Source organism: Marmota monax, unplaced genomic scaffold (genome assembly GCF_021218885.2).
Source record: "Marmota monax isolate L192 unplaced genomic scaffold, Marmota_monax_Labrador192_F-V1.1 WCK01_AAM20220418_F8-fsc00001, whole genome shotgun sequence".
In the NCBI taxonomy this organism is placed as follows: Eukaryota; Metazoa; Chordata; class Mammalia; order Rodentia; family Sciuridae; genus Marmota; species Marmota monax.
In genome coordinates, this window is record NW_026693777.1 from 51,198,006 (window position 1) to 51,212,321 (window position 14,316).

Consider the following 14,316-nt stretch of genomic DNA (forward strand, 5'->3'; position numbering starts at 1 on the left):
CTTAGAGAGCAGCCTCAGCAACACAGCAAAACTCCATCTCAAAACAGCAACAACAATAAAAACTTCCAACAAAAAAGGAAAAAAAAAAACCAAGATGGCTTCACTAATGAAATCTACTGTACATTCAAGGAAGAATTAATGCTAATTCTATTCAAACTCTTCCAAAAATTGAAAAGGGAACACATTTAAACTCATTTTCAAGTCATCATTGCCTTGACACCAAGTCAAAGATACAATAAGAAAAAAAAAACTATAAGCCAATATCTCCAATGAACATAGCTACAAAAATCCTCAACAAAATACTAGCAAATTTAATCTAATATCACATTAAAAAGACCCTATACCACAAGCAAATGGGATTTACCCCTGGGATGCAAGGATGGTTCAACATATGAAAATAAATCAGAGTAAAACACCACATTAATAGAATGAAGAATAAAAACCATATGATCATCTGAATAGATTCAGAAAAGGCATTTTACAAAACTTAATGCCCTTTCATAACAAAGACTCAACAAAAGAGGAAGAGAAGAAAAATGTCTCAACATAATAAAGGTCATATATGAAAAGCCCACCTCTAACATCACACTCAACAATGAAAAATTGAGAGCTTTTCCTCTAAAATCAGGAGCAAGGCAAGGCTGTCCACTATCATCACTCCTATTTAACATAATACTATAAGTCCTATCCAGAATACTTAGATAAGAAAAAAATTAAAGTCATCCTAATTGGAAAGGAAGAAGGAAAGTATCCCTGTCTAAAGATGTGCAGGATCCAATTGTCACAGATTCTAAAGAGGGGCAATTTGCAACATCTTCAGAAATGAAAAATGCACATGCATTTTTATTTAGTAATTCCATTTCTAGAAGAGGATGTTATACTCTTGAATAACAATATACCCAGGTTTTTCTGCATTTTCTCTACTAGCAAAATATTGAAAATATTTGAAACTTCCATTAGTGTTTCCTTACATAAATTGTGGGACACCAATACAACAGAATATCATTTGGCCCTTAAAAGAATATGTACTTTTCAAAAACTGATCCAAAAAGATCTCAAAGACATGTATTATTGAAAAACAAAGTTGAAGAACAAAGTATCCATTACACTACCATCTATGTAAAAAATGGGGAAATATATTTGCTTGTATATACATATATATTTCTAAAATAATTTTAATAATGAAAACATTAAAAAAATTTAAAAGCAGAGAGAACTCTGTGGTTGGGGGACCTAGAAGTGAAGAAATTTAGAACCATGTGGATCTATTTTATAATGTTATGCTTTAAGATTTCATCTGGTGATAGTGGAAATCAGACTTCTAGGAATTTATATTTTAAAAACACATACAATTTGAAATTAAAACTAAGAATGAAATTTTATCTCTTCCTTACCTTAGTTATTTCTTTCTTACACTCCACATCATCATGTACTTCTCCTGCCAAAACAAAAATTGAGAAATAAAAGTAAATAAAATTGAAACTAGATTTACATATTTAAAGAATACACTTACTTATTCAAGCACAATTACTGGGTGGCAATATAATTCAAACATAGGAGTCTTTGTACCCTTGAAAATGGGAATTAATGCAGAGAGGTACTCAGGTGGCCCAAGAACTAAAGTGAAGCAGACATTAAAACAAAATATAAAGTTGGAATCATGTTTGTCTGCAAATTTTGTCATTTCATTGTTACAATGCCTCTAATGCTTGAAAGAGACAATTTTTTGTCTTCCATATTACCCCCACTGTCAGAGAAACTAAAATGATATCCTAGCCAGAACAAGCCCCTTAGGTATAGAGCTTAATGAGTACATCTTTTCCTATCTGATCCCACCCTCTCCCTCTCTGTTTTTTGGTGCCCGGAACCCAATGGCGCTTAACAATAGAGCCACATCCCCAGCCCTTTCTTTAAATTTTTGAGACAGGGTCCTGCTAAATTGTTTAGAGCCTCGCTAAATTGCTGAGACTAGCCTAGTACTTGTGATCCTCCTGCCTCAGCCTCCCATGTCACTGGGAATGCAAGCAAGCGTCACTGTGCCTGGCTTTCTGCCTCAGTTTCAAGCCAGATATATTGGTGAATATCATGGTCAAATTAGCACGTAAGCTTTAAAAAAAGTCAGTGCCTCATAGGCAGAGAACATAACCACCTATGTGCCAGAAACTTAAGGATAAATGTCTTCTTAGTATAAAATTGATTATAGATGTTAGAAAATGCAGGACACTTATAATAGAAAATAAAATTCACTAAGCCCCATCACCCACAGATAATCATGATTTGCAGGGTTTTTTTTTGGGGGGGGGTGTATGTGTGTGTGTGTGTGTGTGTACACACACACATATATAATCATATTGTTTTTAATTTATGGTTCTTGCTGTTTATCATGCAAAGTATGAGAATTTCTTCTATAATTAAAAGTTCTTGGTGGATCTATTTCAAAGGGTCAAATAATAACCCATTGTTATATTTTAGCATAATTTATTTTACCTTTTCCCTACTGTGGAGCATTTTAGATTTTTCCAACTTTTCCTTGGTATTTGAAAGTTTAATACCATTTATAAGGATTTTATTTCTTGCAATAATAATAATGAGTTACCTGCATTAACCTTATACCAGCCACTTACATTGTCAATAATACTTATAACAAACTTTCAAGATGAAAATTTCCATTCCTGTTATATGGATGAGGAAACTGCATTACAGAGTTCAAAATGACAGACTAAATTAAAACTAAAAAGTCAGCATGGTAGGTTTTTGAACCCAAGTTACTCTCTCTGCACTACACAATACTGTGATCACAAAACACTCCACAAATAGTTATTGATTGTTTCTCTGGGGCCCAAGTCTGGATCTGGAATGCTAAGCTCTTGCTGTGCATAATAAGCCCAGCCAAGCACCTGGAATTTAAATCTCAAACTCACTGTGGTTATGTTCTTGTCATTACCACATATGTACTCACTATAGTAAAATGATGGGAAAAAAAGAAAAAGAAGAAAATCTGTGTCTTTGTGTTAAATGATTCCCCTGCAGAAAGCCCATGTATAGGGCTAGAGATGAAAATGAGGAAAAATTAAAGTCTAAGAGGTAATATTTTTGATCTAGAAAAAGAAGGTTTAGACAAAGCAGAGTGGAATATCAAATTTTCCCAAAGCCAAGATCTATGACATAAATAAGCCCAAGTTGTAAGAAAATAAGAAAAAGTGATTTTGAAAGCTTCTGGGACCACTTTAGTGAGAATATATTTTATTGGCCCTATAAGTGCATTATAAATTATAATGGCAAATAGATTAGGGGTCTAAAGAGGTTACTCAAGTTTTTCAGTTACTTTCCTGCATTTTATGATGGAAATTTAAAGTTATGGGATTTATAAATTTGGAGAGCTGCAAAGATCTTGAGATATACAACTGTGAAAGCCAAGGGCCTTCTCTAAAACCAGTCATGCTGAAATAAGCATCACTATGAATGAATCTTGGTCCACATATCTGATAATCTCTTTTAAGATTGCCTCTTAGAAATAATCAATATGTAAGAAAAGAATACAAAAGAACCCCCAATTTCAAAATACCTCTAATACTCTAAATATTTCCTATTTAAATGAGCCCACTATTTGGGTTAAGGCAGTATTTTTAGAAAGCCTCTAAAATAATGTCAAAGAAAAGATTTTTTGTTGTTTTTTTTAATCTTTTTTGTAGTTGTAGATGGACAGATTGCCTTTATTTTATTTATTTTTATGTGATGCTAAGGATGGAATCCCGTGCCTCACACATGCAAGGCAAGCACTCTGCCACTAAGCTACAGTCCCAGCCCAAAGAAAGTTTTATGGAAAGGTTCTGTGCCATTTGTCAGTCATTATGACACTGACACAGTGCAGCTGAGGATTTGAAAAAGTCTGGGTGGGAAAGCATCTTGTCCACTACCAGAGAAGAAAGAAGAGAAAGCTGGGGTAGATGAGAGCTGCAGGAGCCACAGTGACTGTGGATTATGGCAATGGGCATAACAGAGAGTAGTCAAAAGGCAGCAGTGTGCAGACATCAACTTCCTGTATTTCTTGGTTTTGTTCAGGGTCAAATCTTGCTTTAAAATATTGGGCAATGGATGAAGTTTCCCATCAGGAGACAAAGGAAAAGTTTCCCTTACTTGGATTTTCTGAACTTTCCGAGAATACAACAAAAGGTTCCACTGAGCTCTGTGCTCTAGGCAGAAGGATGTTTGCTAACTGACCATCCTCAGGTAAAAAGAGCCCCAAATAAATATAATTTTTGAAAACCCAAGTACAAAGCATTATCCTAATGAAAGTATACAAACAGGAAGTTAGATTGATGAAATAGCTTTTCCGGCCAAACAAGGTAGCCCTGTGAAGTGTGAATTCTCAGGGAATGAATAACAAATTCTCATGAACACATTTACTAATGTCAATCCCAGATCTGATAGCAAGCAAACAAAAAATACTGCTTTACCAAGAAAAACAAAGCTGCAAACTTGTTCTCCCTGGGATGTGGGTCTATTGAACCCTGCAGAGCAGGATCACCCAAATTAAGTACGGAATAGAATTTTGGAGAGTATCACTTCTAAGCCCCTCTCCATCCATGAATGGTAACAAATCCAAGTTCCATCTAAGTTATTCAAAATTTATCCAGTAACTTTTTACTGAGTGTTTATTACATGTCAAGTGGTACTGGTGGTTCGCTTATTAATAATAAAGCCAGTGATGGTTTCAGAGGGTATTTTTTTCCTTTTAATTTTAAAAAGGTTGTTACTTGTTAATTTAATGAACATTAACAATATCACTAAAAATGGGGAATTATTTCTCTTACCATAAATCTTTCCATTGATGGAACATTTTTTAAAAGTCATGATGTTTTGAGTGAGAGTACCCGTTTTGTCAGAGAATATGTACTCAATCTGGCCCAGCTCCTCATTGAGTGTGGTTGTCCGAGCTTCAGCAGGTGTTGCTTTCCCAGAGTAATACATCTTCCGATCCCAGTTTATAAAATAACTGTGTCCCAGACGAATTACTTCCACACTGTGGTCCATTAAAATGGAAAAAATAAAAAGAAAAAAGAAATGCTCCATCAATTTTGGAACATGCAAAGCTTTGCCAAAGTAAGAAGTCTGCCAAAGTCCTCAGAGTTTAGAAGAAAATGTGATGCTCTGTCCCTAGGTCCTAGTGATCTTCAAAAGCATCTCAGCAAAAAATCTGTTCATAAACTCAAGTTTCTAAGTCGTTTCCTTGCAGCACCATAAAACAATAAGGATGGCTGAGCAAAAAGCCTTAGGGAACAATTCAGGTTCTCTGTTTACATTAAACAAGCCCAGTGGAGATTTCTGTGTAACATTAGTTTGCATCTCTTCCTATATTTTAGAGGAAACTAATTATTATTAAAGATGTTTGTCATATGTTCAGTCTAAAGAAATGTGTTCTGTCCAATACACTGATGTAGTTTCATTTTGCCAAAAGAAGTAAAAAGTTACATCCCCATGAAGCACTAAACAAACCATAACAAGTATTGAGTGAAAGGTGAATTGTTATATTACGAATCTATCCATTTACTAGCAAAAGAGCATTGCTTCATGTTCTAGGGATGATATACAACTTCCAAAATCCAGAAATGAAACTTCTGTGGCCAAGAGCAAGAACTCTTCCAATGTTTGTCACAGATAATGCCAAACTGATTTCTCAAAAGGCTATAACAATATAGGCATCTACCATTAGATTATGGAGAATTATCTTTTACTATACATCAATTCAAACAGCATCTCATTACATTTTATTGCCATTTATTTTCTCATCAGTGAACTGAGCACTTTTTTCAAATTTTATTGGCTGACTGTATTTCTTCTTGGAACTATCTAATTTTATCTGCCTATTTCATTTTTTCCTATTCTGATATTAGTGTATTTCTTATTAATTTATAAGAATTATAAAGATATTAAAGCTGTTAGATCTTCATCAAAAAACAATACAAGTATTATACCCAATTTAATAATGTTTTTAATAATGTTTCAGTTTTTTCATTAAATGTTTTCTCTTTTTTATTAAAAAAGGACTAAACTTTATTGACAAACTGCTGCAGACATTTTTACATAAGTTTAAGCTACCAATTTAGGCAGACTTACACATGTAGCATTTAATCTTTATAGAACAAAATGGGAAGATGGTACAAATCCAATTAGGACTTTAAATTATGTACAAAGTGGATTTTTATTGTTTTCTCTTTTTAATCAATCAAAATTTTATAGTTATTCTTTGTAGGCTTTTGCTTAAATAGGCCTTCCCTGTGCAGAGATTGCATATACAGACATCTGCATTTTTCTTCTAGTTTATACTGAACTTTTTTCCATATTTAATTATTTATCCCACTAGGAATCCAGGAACTAAGGAGCTAATTTCAGTTTTTCCAAACAGAAAGATTTTTTAATCACCACTTGTTGGGCAGCTAGACCTTTGCTTATTAAGTTAGAATGCTTCCTACAACACATATAAACTATTTTATTCACTAGAATCTGGTTTATGATTTCAGTTTTGTTAATTGATGTCACTTAATCTATCTTTTGTTTTCATTATTGTAAATTTATAAAACCCAACAATACCTGGGAAGAGATAAAAGCAACTTTGTTTTCTTCCTTTTCAAAAATTCTTTGCTGTAATCACTCATTTTCTTCCTGGTAGAATCAATGCATTCATCTAAATAAACTTTTTTTGTTTGAAGTGCTGGGGTTCAAACACAGGGCCTTGCACATTCAAGACAAGCTCTTTACCACTGAGCCCAGCCCTCTAAATAAACTTTAAAATCAATATATCAGTTTTCCTAGAAAATTTATTTGGGATTATTTTTTCTTAGGTCTATATTAAAATTTTTCATTATTTGAAAAGCATTGATCTTCATAAAACTAAATACAACTTCAAGAAATAAAAATCCAGCAATTAGAATTTTAAAAGTAGCTCTGTCAGTAACGAGTCTTAGTTTGTTTTGTTTTGCTTTGTTTTTCACATAGGTCCACTGCATGGCTTTATAAATGTGTTCTTGGACACAATATCTTTTTATTGATAGGTTTTTAAATTATTGTTGGCCTGAAGGAAAACTTTTAATTTTAAAAAAATATTGCTCACATAAACAAGTACTTAACTGAATTATCGTACTAAGAATTGCAGTAATTATTATTTTGATTTTCTAGTTTTATAGTCATTATACGTGACTTTTTTCTAATAGGTTTATTGCAGTTGCAGCTTTATGTCTTACTTTGTTCATTGATATTGCAGTTCATGTCTTTGCACATTAACAAGGGCATTCAGAAGAACATGAAATAGTAATGGTAGTTGCAAAGACTAATAGCTTATTTGTGAAATTTCTGCTCTTAGTGGAAATTAAGTTTTATAGTTTTCTCATCTATAAACCAAGAAAGTTAGACTAGATGACACCAAGACCTTCTGAGCATTAAACTCTATGCTTCAAGTTCTAAAACCACATTTTCCTTTCTAAATGGGTATGGTGCCCATTCATTTTTAACTATTTGAAAGACAACACTTTTTTCTCCTAAACTAAAATCACACTATGACTATATAGAATCATATAAAGATAAATAAGTCATACTCATAATAAATACATACATGTATTTGTGCACATATTTTCATGTATGATTTACTCTTCTGTATATCCCACCCCCTGCCTACTTTGTAAGTTCCTGGCTAGCTGGTTTGATTCAGCTTTGTTTTCTTTATTTCTCCCTCTCAAAAAGCATTAACACTTCTTTAACAGGCCAGGGGCAGTGTGTTGCTGTCACAGGTGATGAGTCAGTGTTGATGAATAAATCCTGGCCCTCTCATCTCCAATTTCACCAATAGGACATTAAGTCTTGAAAAGTTAAGTGACTAACCTAATATCACACAAATAATTACCCACAGAGCCAAGACTGGAATTCCAGTATCTGGTAAAGCCAATGTGAACTTGGCTCCAAGAATGATATTATATAGCAATTTCCCCTTATATGAGGTTTCACTTTTCATAGTTCCAGTTGCCAAAATTTACTGCATCTAAACATATTAAATGGAAAATTCCAGAAATAAACTATGTTTTAAATTGTGAACTGATATGAGTAGCATAATGAAATCTTACACCATGCTGCTCTTTCCCACCTGAGATGTGGCTCATCCCCTGTCTAGTATGTCCAGACTGTACACACTACCCTCTTAGTTACCTCAGAGCCATCTTGGTTATCAGATTGACTATTGTGGCATTACAACACTTGGTTCAAGTAACCTTTACGTCTTAGCCTAATGCTATGTCACAGCCCTGCATCACTTATCTCACTTCATCTCATCATGTAGGTATTGTATCATCTCACATGATGGCTGAGTACAGTATTTGAGAAAGACCATAGTCACATAACTTTCATTATAGTATATGATTATAATTTTATGTTGTATTATTAATCTCTTAGTATGCCTAATTTATAAATTAAACCTTATCATAGATATGTATGTATAGTACATAAAAAATGGGACTATATAGGATTTAGTACCATCTGCATGGGGGGGGGGGGGGGTCATGGAACATATTCCCTGAGAAGAAGGGCGTCTGCTCTTCACAAGTCATTTGAAGTCTGCAATTATCTGAAAGTATGTTAGCTCCCTGTAAACTCAGAGCAAAATGAACGTAAGAGAATTTGGATCTTCCCTGTTGTGGTATAAGCCAATGGAAATATTCAAAATTCATTTGAATTCCTAGAGCTTAAAATAGCCTGTAGAGAAGATGGGGACCCTTTTAGTTTGGGAAAAGAGGATTTAGGAGAGTCACCATGGAACATGCACCCTTCCTTTTACAATAGCAGAGAAAAGGAGACAAATGTTCCGAGTTAGCAAAATTAGATGGCTTTGTGTTTTCTGCCTGACCACTCAGAGGGCAGGACTTAGGATTCCACCCATTCTAAAGCAAAAGAAGCTACAGGGAAATGAGTTCCTATTGCTTCAGAAAGAACACTCAAAACTAATTCCTTGGGAGAACAATAACTGCATTTCCTAAAATGATGTATTTTTAAAAAATCTGTCTGGGTACCTCTTAAAACAAACAAATCAAGCATAGAAATGTCCTTGAAAATAAATGTCTCTGCTCACCTGGAATTGTTAAACATTCAAAGTAAATTATGAGCTTTTGTCCTCAAGTAACACAGAGCACTAGTTTCGTCTCTGTACCTACTCAAAAGCCTAATGGGAGCTTTTGCAGAAGGCCCTCATCCCTACAAATGGATACCTGAGAGTTCTCTTTTTCTGTGCCTAAGTCTTTAGGACAAAATAACTTGAAATTTCTTGGAATACTTTCCCCCTCAAAATGAGAATCACTGTTCTTTTTGGTAAGAGAAAAGCTCACTTTTAATCTCCATCAGTTCTATTCTTTACCAACAAGTAAAGAACTCTAGCCTCTTTTTTTTTTCCTCTTGATGTCTTCATTGATCATTCACAGGTTAGGAACAGGGGAAAACACAATACCAGCTGTCAGAAAACTTGAATTTGGATCTTGGTTCTCCCCGAAGCTAGCTCCATAATCCTGAACAAATCATGTCATTTGTGAAAGAAGTTCAGCAATAGCTACTTCTTAAAATTGTTGGGAAGCATAAATTAGATGAGGTATGTGAAAGTACTGTATACAAAATATTTTAAGAAAAAGATACCCATAGAGTTAGAAGATATAATATTCCTATTACAAAACATCAGTGAGCAACTTTGAAAATTATAAAAAGCAATGCATGAGGAAGTAGTTTTAAACAATATCATATACTTTTTTAAATAATAAAGTGTGTGTGGGGGATACTACCTAAAAAGCAGAGATGAACTCAGAAATTAATTATTTTAATCCACTCATTTTATAGAATAGCACATGTATGATAGACATTCTACAGCACAGAAAAGCCAAGTGCTTTCTTTAAGGTCACACAGTTATTATTTGCAGTGTGAAGACTAGAAACTGGGTTTCGACTAATACAGACAGATTTTCTGTCAACCACTACACATTAGAAGTAAAAGGAATGCTAACCTGAGAATGTAGCCTTGGTCTCTAAAAATATCAATTTTTCAAATCATTAAATGAAAAATACCAATGCACTTCAAAGAAAGAATGTATACAAAAATACAGTTTTTTCATAAGGACATATGAAACTGCACATGTGCAGATGGTAAGCCACCATGCACATTTATTATTCATTTAGGACATAAAAGGAAAGCTATAAAAGTTGACCATAGCTCTTCTGGCAAAGAGCAGGATTTACTACAGACTCTATAATTGGATTCAAGCATGAGAGGTCCTCAGAATCAAAGATGAGCCAGTAGGATACAGTTTAAATAGAGCCCACTCCAACCACAACCCCAGAGGGCCCAAAGCAATTTGTGGTGTTATGGCCTTATGCCACAACTTCAAGTCAATTTCCCACAACTTGACATTTCAGTTTCCTGACCACTATCCAAAACAAGGGTGATTTTGTGCATTCAACTTCCCTTGCCTCATCATAGCTAGGTTTTTGGAAAGAGAGAAAAAGAGGCTAGTAAAAATTAGTGGGGATTTCAAGCTGGTGATTTTGTGTATTGTTAAAGTACTGATGATGAGAAGTGTTAAACAAACAAGCTCTATCTTGGCTCCACTGACTTTGGGACTGTCTGGATTAGTTTAATAGGATCAGGATCAAGCCTGTCTCAGGTATAGACTCCAGAGCTAACTTCTCAGTCTTATCAAGTATGCATACACACAAATACATGTATGTGCATGTACATGTGTATAGAAAGTGTGTGTGTGTGTGTCCGTGGAGAGAGACAGAGACCATTTAGCTTTAGTTTGTGGGATTAAATCTAGAAATGAGAGATCAAGATACAAGAGGAACTATAATACATAGCTTTTATATAAAAAGGGGAAAGCACTACCTACTATGTGTTAACCCATTTATTGTACTCATTTATAGTTACCAATAGAAAAATTAATATTCATAATAGCTGCCATTCTGACTGGAGTGAGATGAAATCTTAGAGTGGTTTTGATTTACATTTCTCTAATTGCCAGAGATATTGAACAGTTTTTCATATATTTGTTGATTGATTGTATATCATCTTCTGAGAAGTGTCTGTTAAGTTACTTGGGCATTTATTGATTGGGTTATTTGTTTTAGGGTGGTTTTTTTTTTTGGTATTAAGATTTTTGAATTTTTCTTATACCTTAGAGATTAGTGCTCTATCTGACGTGCATGTGGTAAAAAATTGCTCCCATTCTGTAGGCTCTCTATTTACTTCACTGATTGTTTATTTTGCTGAGAAAAAGCTTTTTAGTTTGAGTCTATCCAATTTATTGATTCTTGATTTTAATTCTTGCACTTTATAGGAGTCTTATTAAGAAAGTCATGGCCTAATACAGCATGATGGAGATTTGGGCCTACTATGGCAGCTATTAAGAATACAAATACCAATAAATGTTGGCAAGGATATGGGGGAAAGGCACATTCATACATTGCTGGTGGGATTGCAAATTGGTATAGCCAATATGGAAAACAGTGTGGAGATTCCTTGGAAAACTGGGAATGGAACCACCATCTGACCCAGCTATCCCACTCCTTGGTTTATACCCAAAGGACTTAAAAACAGCATACTGCAGTCACATCAATGTTTATAGCAGCACAATTCACAATAGCTAAATTGTGAACCAACCTAGATGCCCTTCAGTAGATGAATGGATAAATGTGGTATATATACACAATAGAATATTACTCAGTATTAAAAGAGAATAAAATCATGGCATTTGCAGGTAAATGGATAGATTTGGAGAATACAATGCTAAGTAAAGTAAGCCAATCCCCCCTCAAAAAAAAACAAATGCTGAATGTTTTCTCTGATATGAGGATGCTGATTCATAATGGGGTTGGGAGGAGGCACATCATGAGAGGAATGAAGGAACTTTAGATAGAGCAAAGGCGAGGGAAGGCAAGAGAGGGAGCATGGGGGTAGGAAAGACAGTGGAATGAGACAGACATCATTACCCTAAGTACATGTATGAAAACATGAATGGTGTGACTCTACTTTGTGTTCAACCAGAGACATGAAAAATTGTGCTCTATTTGTGTAATATGAATTGAATTACATTCTGCTGTCATATATAAAAAATGAGAATATATAAAAGAAAAAAGAAAAACTAATATTCATTAAACTTTTACAATATGCCAGTCATTATTCTAAGAGCTTTACAGGCATTGACTCACTCCTCATCCAATCCTATGAAACATTCCTCCATTTTTGAAATGAGAAAACTGAGGCATCAGAAGTTGAAGTTACTTGATACACTGTTATGGAGCTAGTAGGTGGTAGAACTGGACCTGAATGCAGGTATGTAGAGCCAAACTAGTGGTGGAAAGGTACCATCTCTATAAATCTCCTCAAAGGTTCTTTTTCTTACCCCAAAGCCACTCAATTCTTGCTCAGGTTGCAGTTCCATGAAATTATATCCTAGTCCATGGATTCCAAAGAAAAACATTACCAAGAAACTAAATCAAATCAAGAATAAAATAAAATGCATTTATTGTAATTTGAAAATGTAAAAGTTAAACAGATTAAACAGCTTAGTTGCCTCATTTGTAACAGATGTAGCAGATCATAAGCAGTTACAGCAAGCCATCTATTCCGCTGCTGTAACTTTAAAACAAACAAAAGTGATTTCGTGAAACAAAGGCTTTAAATGAAATGTCTTCATTAAAGTATAAGTGCTCATCTTACCTCACATATAATGAAATGGGTACAACAGTATTGAGAATAATAATGTAGGACCAGAAGGTTAAGAATCCTGAAAACACAGAGTTCTTCTGTCCTTCGCTCCAAAATAGGAAAGTTCTGAATTGGCCCCCAACTTGATTCTCCCAGATTGAATTTCCTATTGCAAGAATAATTCCCAAGAATACCAGAAATCCGAAAATCTGCAATAAGAATAGAAGTCTGGTTAAGGTTAACTTGAACCCAAAACTAGTCATATCATCCTAATCTAATTATACTCCTAACTCTAAGAAATTGTCCTTTAAAAATCAAATTATACAAACCTTTTCTTACTTCCCCATTAATCATATGAATAAAATTTAACATTTTTATGTCAAGAACATGACTAAATAGTTGACATACATTTTTTCACTTCATTCTCCCAGGCCCTCTGAGATAGAAACAGTCATTATTCACACTTTACAGATTGAAAACATGACACACACACACAAAAACATAAGTGCAGAAAGACTACAAACTTGCCCTTAGTCACATAGCTAAGTTCACACCCTCAATCTGTGATGCATACACATATTTTCATGGGTCAGTGAAGGAGACCATTTGCTCTGATTTCACCTGGATTGCCCTAGTTTACATCTACTGTCCAGGTATAGTATTACTCATGTTCCCTTTTGCCTTCAAAGGTATCCTCCTTGGATGATAAATTATATGGTCTTCCCAGTATAAATGCAAAAGGAAAAATATAGATATATATATCAGTGATTAAAAAACTGCTTCCCATGCTCATCAAGTCTACTTCATGTCTGGCTGCACAATCCTTAAGACCACCAAGAAGTACAAGAATTAATTAAAATACTTCATGACATGTTCACTTTCCACTTGAGATTAAATGAACGCGGGAAGCAACCTGAAATATTTTAACAGACTCTTATTTGGTTATTGGTATCAAGATTGGAAAAACAAGGTCAATCTGTGGTGAGACCAAAATTTCAGTCATGGAATGGAAGGACATAAGCTCAGTGAATGTGGTAAAATCTGAGTAGAAAAAGGTGTTTGGAGGACTTTGTCCTAAGTGTCACCCTATGTTGGAACTGAGACCAGGCACTGTTGAGGAGAGGGTAGTGCTGGAGATTAGGAATGCATTCTCCTCTATTTCCTTTTTCCTCCAAGAAATAATAATCATCATAAATTCTAGAGATGTTTTCTTCTTTATTCTCTCATGAATAAAATAAAGGCATAAGAAGAAAAGTTGTGGAAAACCTTATTTAGGGCAGAATTGTGAATCCCCCATATCCTACAATCTGGTACCTGTATCACACTATCCTCTTTTCTGTTAATGACTGAAAATAATTTCAAAAATTTCAAGGGGAAAGAATTCACAGCAGATAGAAAACTATGGCCAAGTTTACGTGTCTCTGTGAAGGAGGTCAACTGGGACTTGGGGCTCAGAGACTTCATAAGTAGAACCCGCTGCCTAATTTTTAGGGCCTAGTGTCAGATGAAAATGTAGGCCCAAATTATTAAGAATTTCTAAAGGGCAACAGTTGATCAGTAAAACAAGGCCTTTCTGAGTCGGGGCCATT

General features: G+C 34.5%; 1 protein-coding gene across 4 annotated transcripts in view; it reads right to left on the bottom strand.

Annotated features, from left to right (window-relative positions):
• Atp8b4 (ATPase phospholipid transporting 8B4 (putative)) overlaps nucleotides 1-14,316 on the bottom strand; it is a 246,490-nt gene that overhangs the window by 78,882 nt on the left and 153,292 nt on the right. For all 4 annotated transcript variants that reach the window (XM_058584792.1, XM_046460874.2, XM_046460873.2 and 1 more), the window contains exons 12-14: nucleotides 12,740-12,936; nucleotides 4,815-5,023; nucleotides 1,395-1,438 (exon numbers count right to left, since the gene is read on the bottom strand). In XM_058584792.1, the coding sequence (XP_058440775.1) occupies nucleotides 1,395-1,438; nucleotides 4,815-5,023; nucleotides 12,740-12,936 (450 nt within the window). The remainder of the gene's footprint in view (nucleotides 1-1,394; nucleotides 1,439-4,814; nucleotides 5,024-12,739; nucleotides 12,937-14,316) is intronic.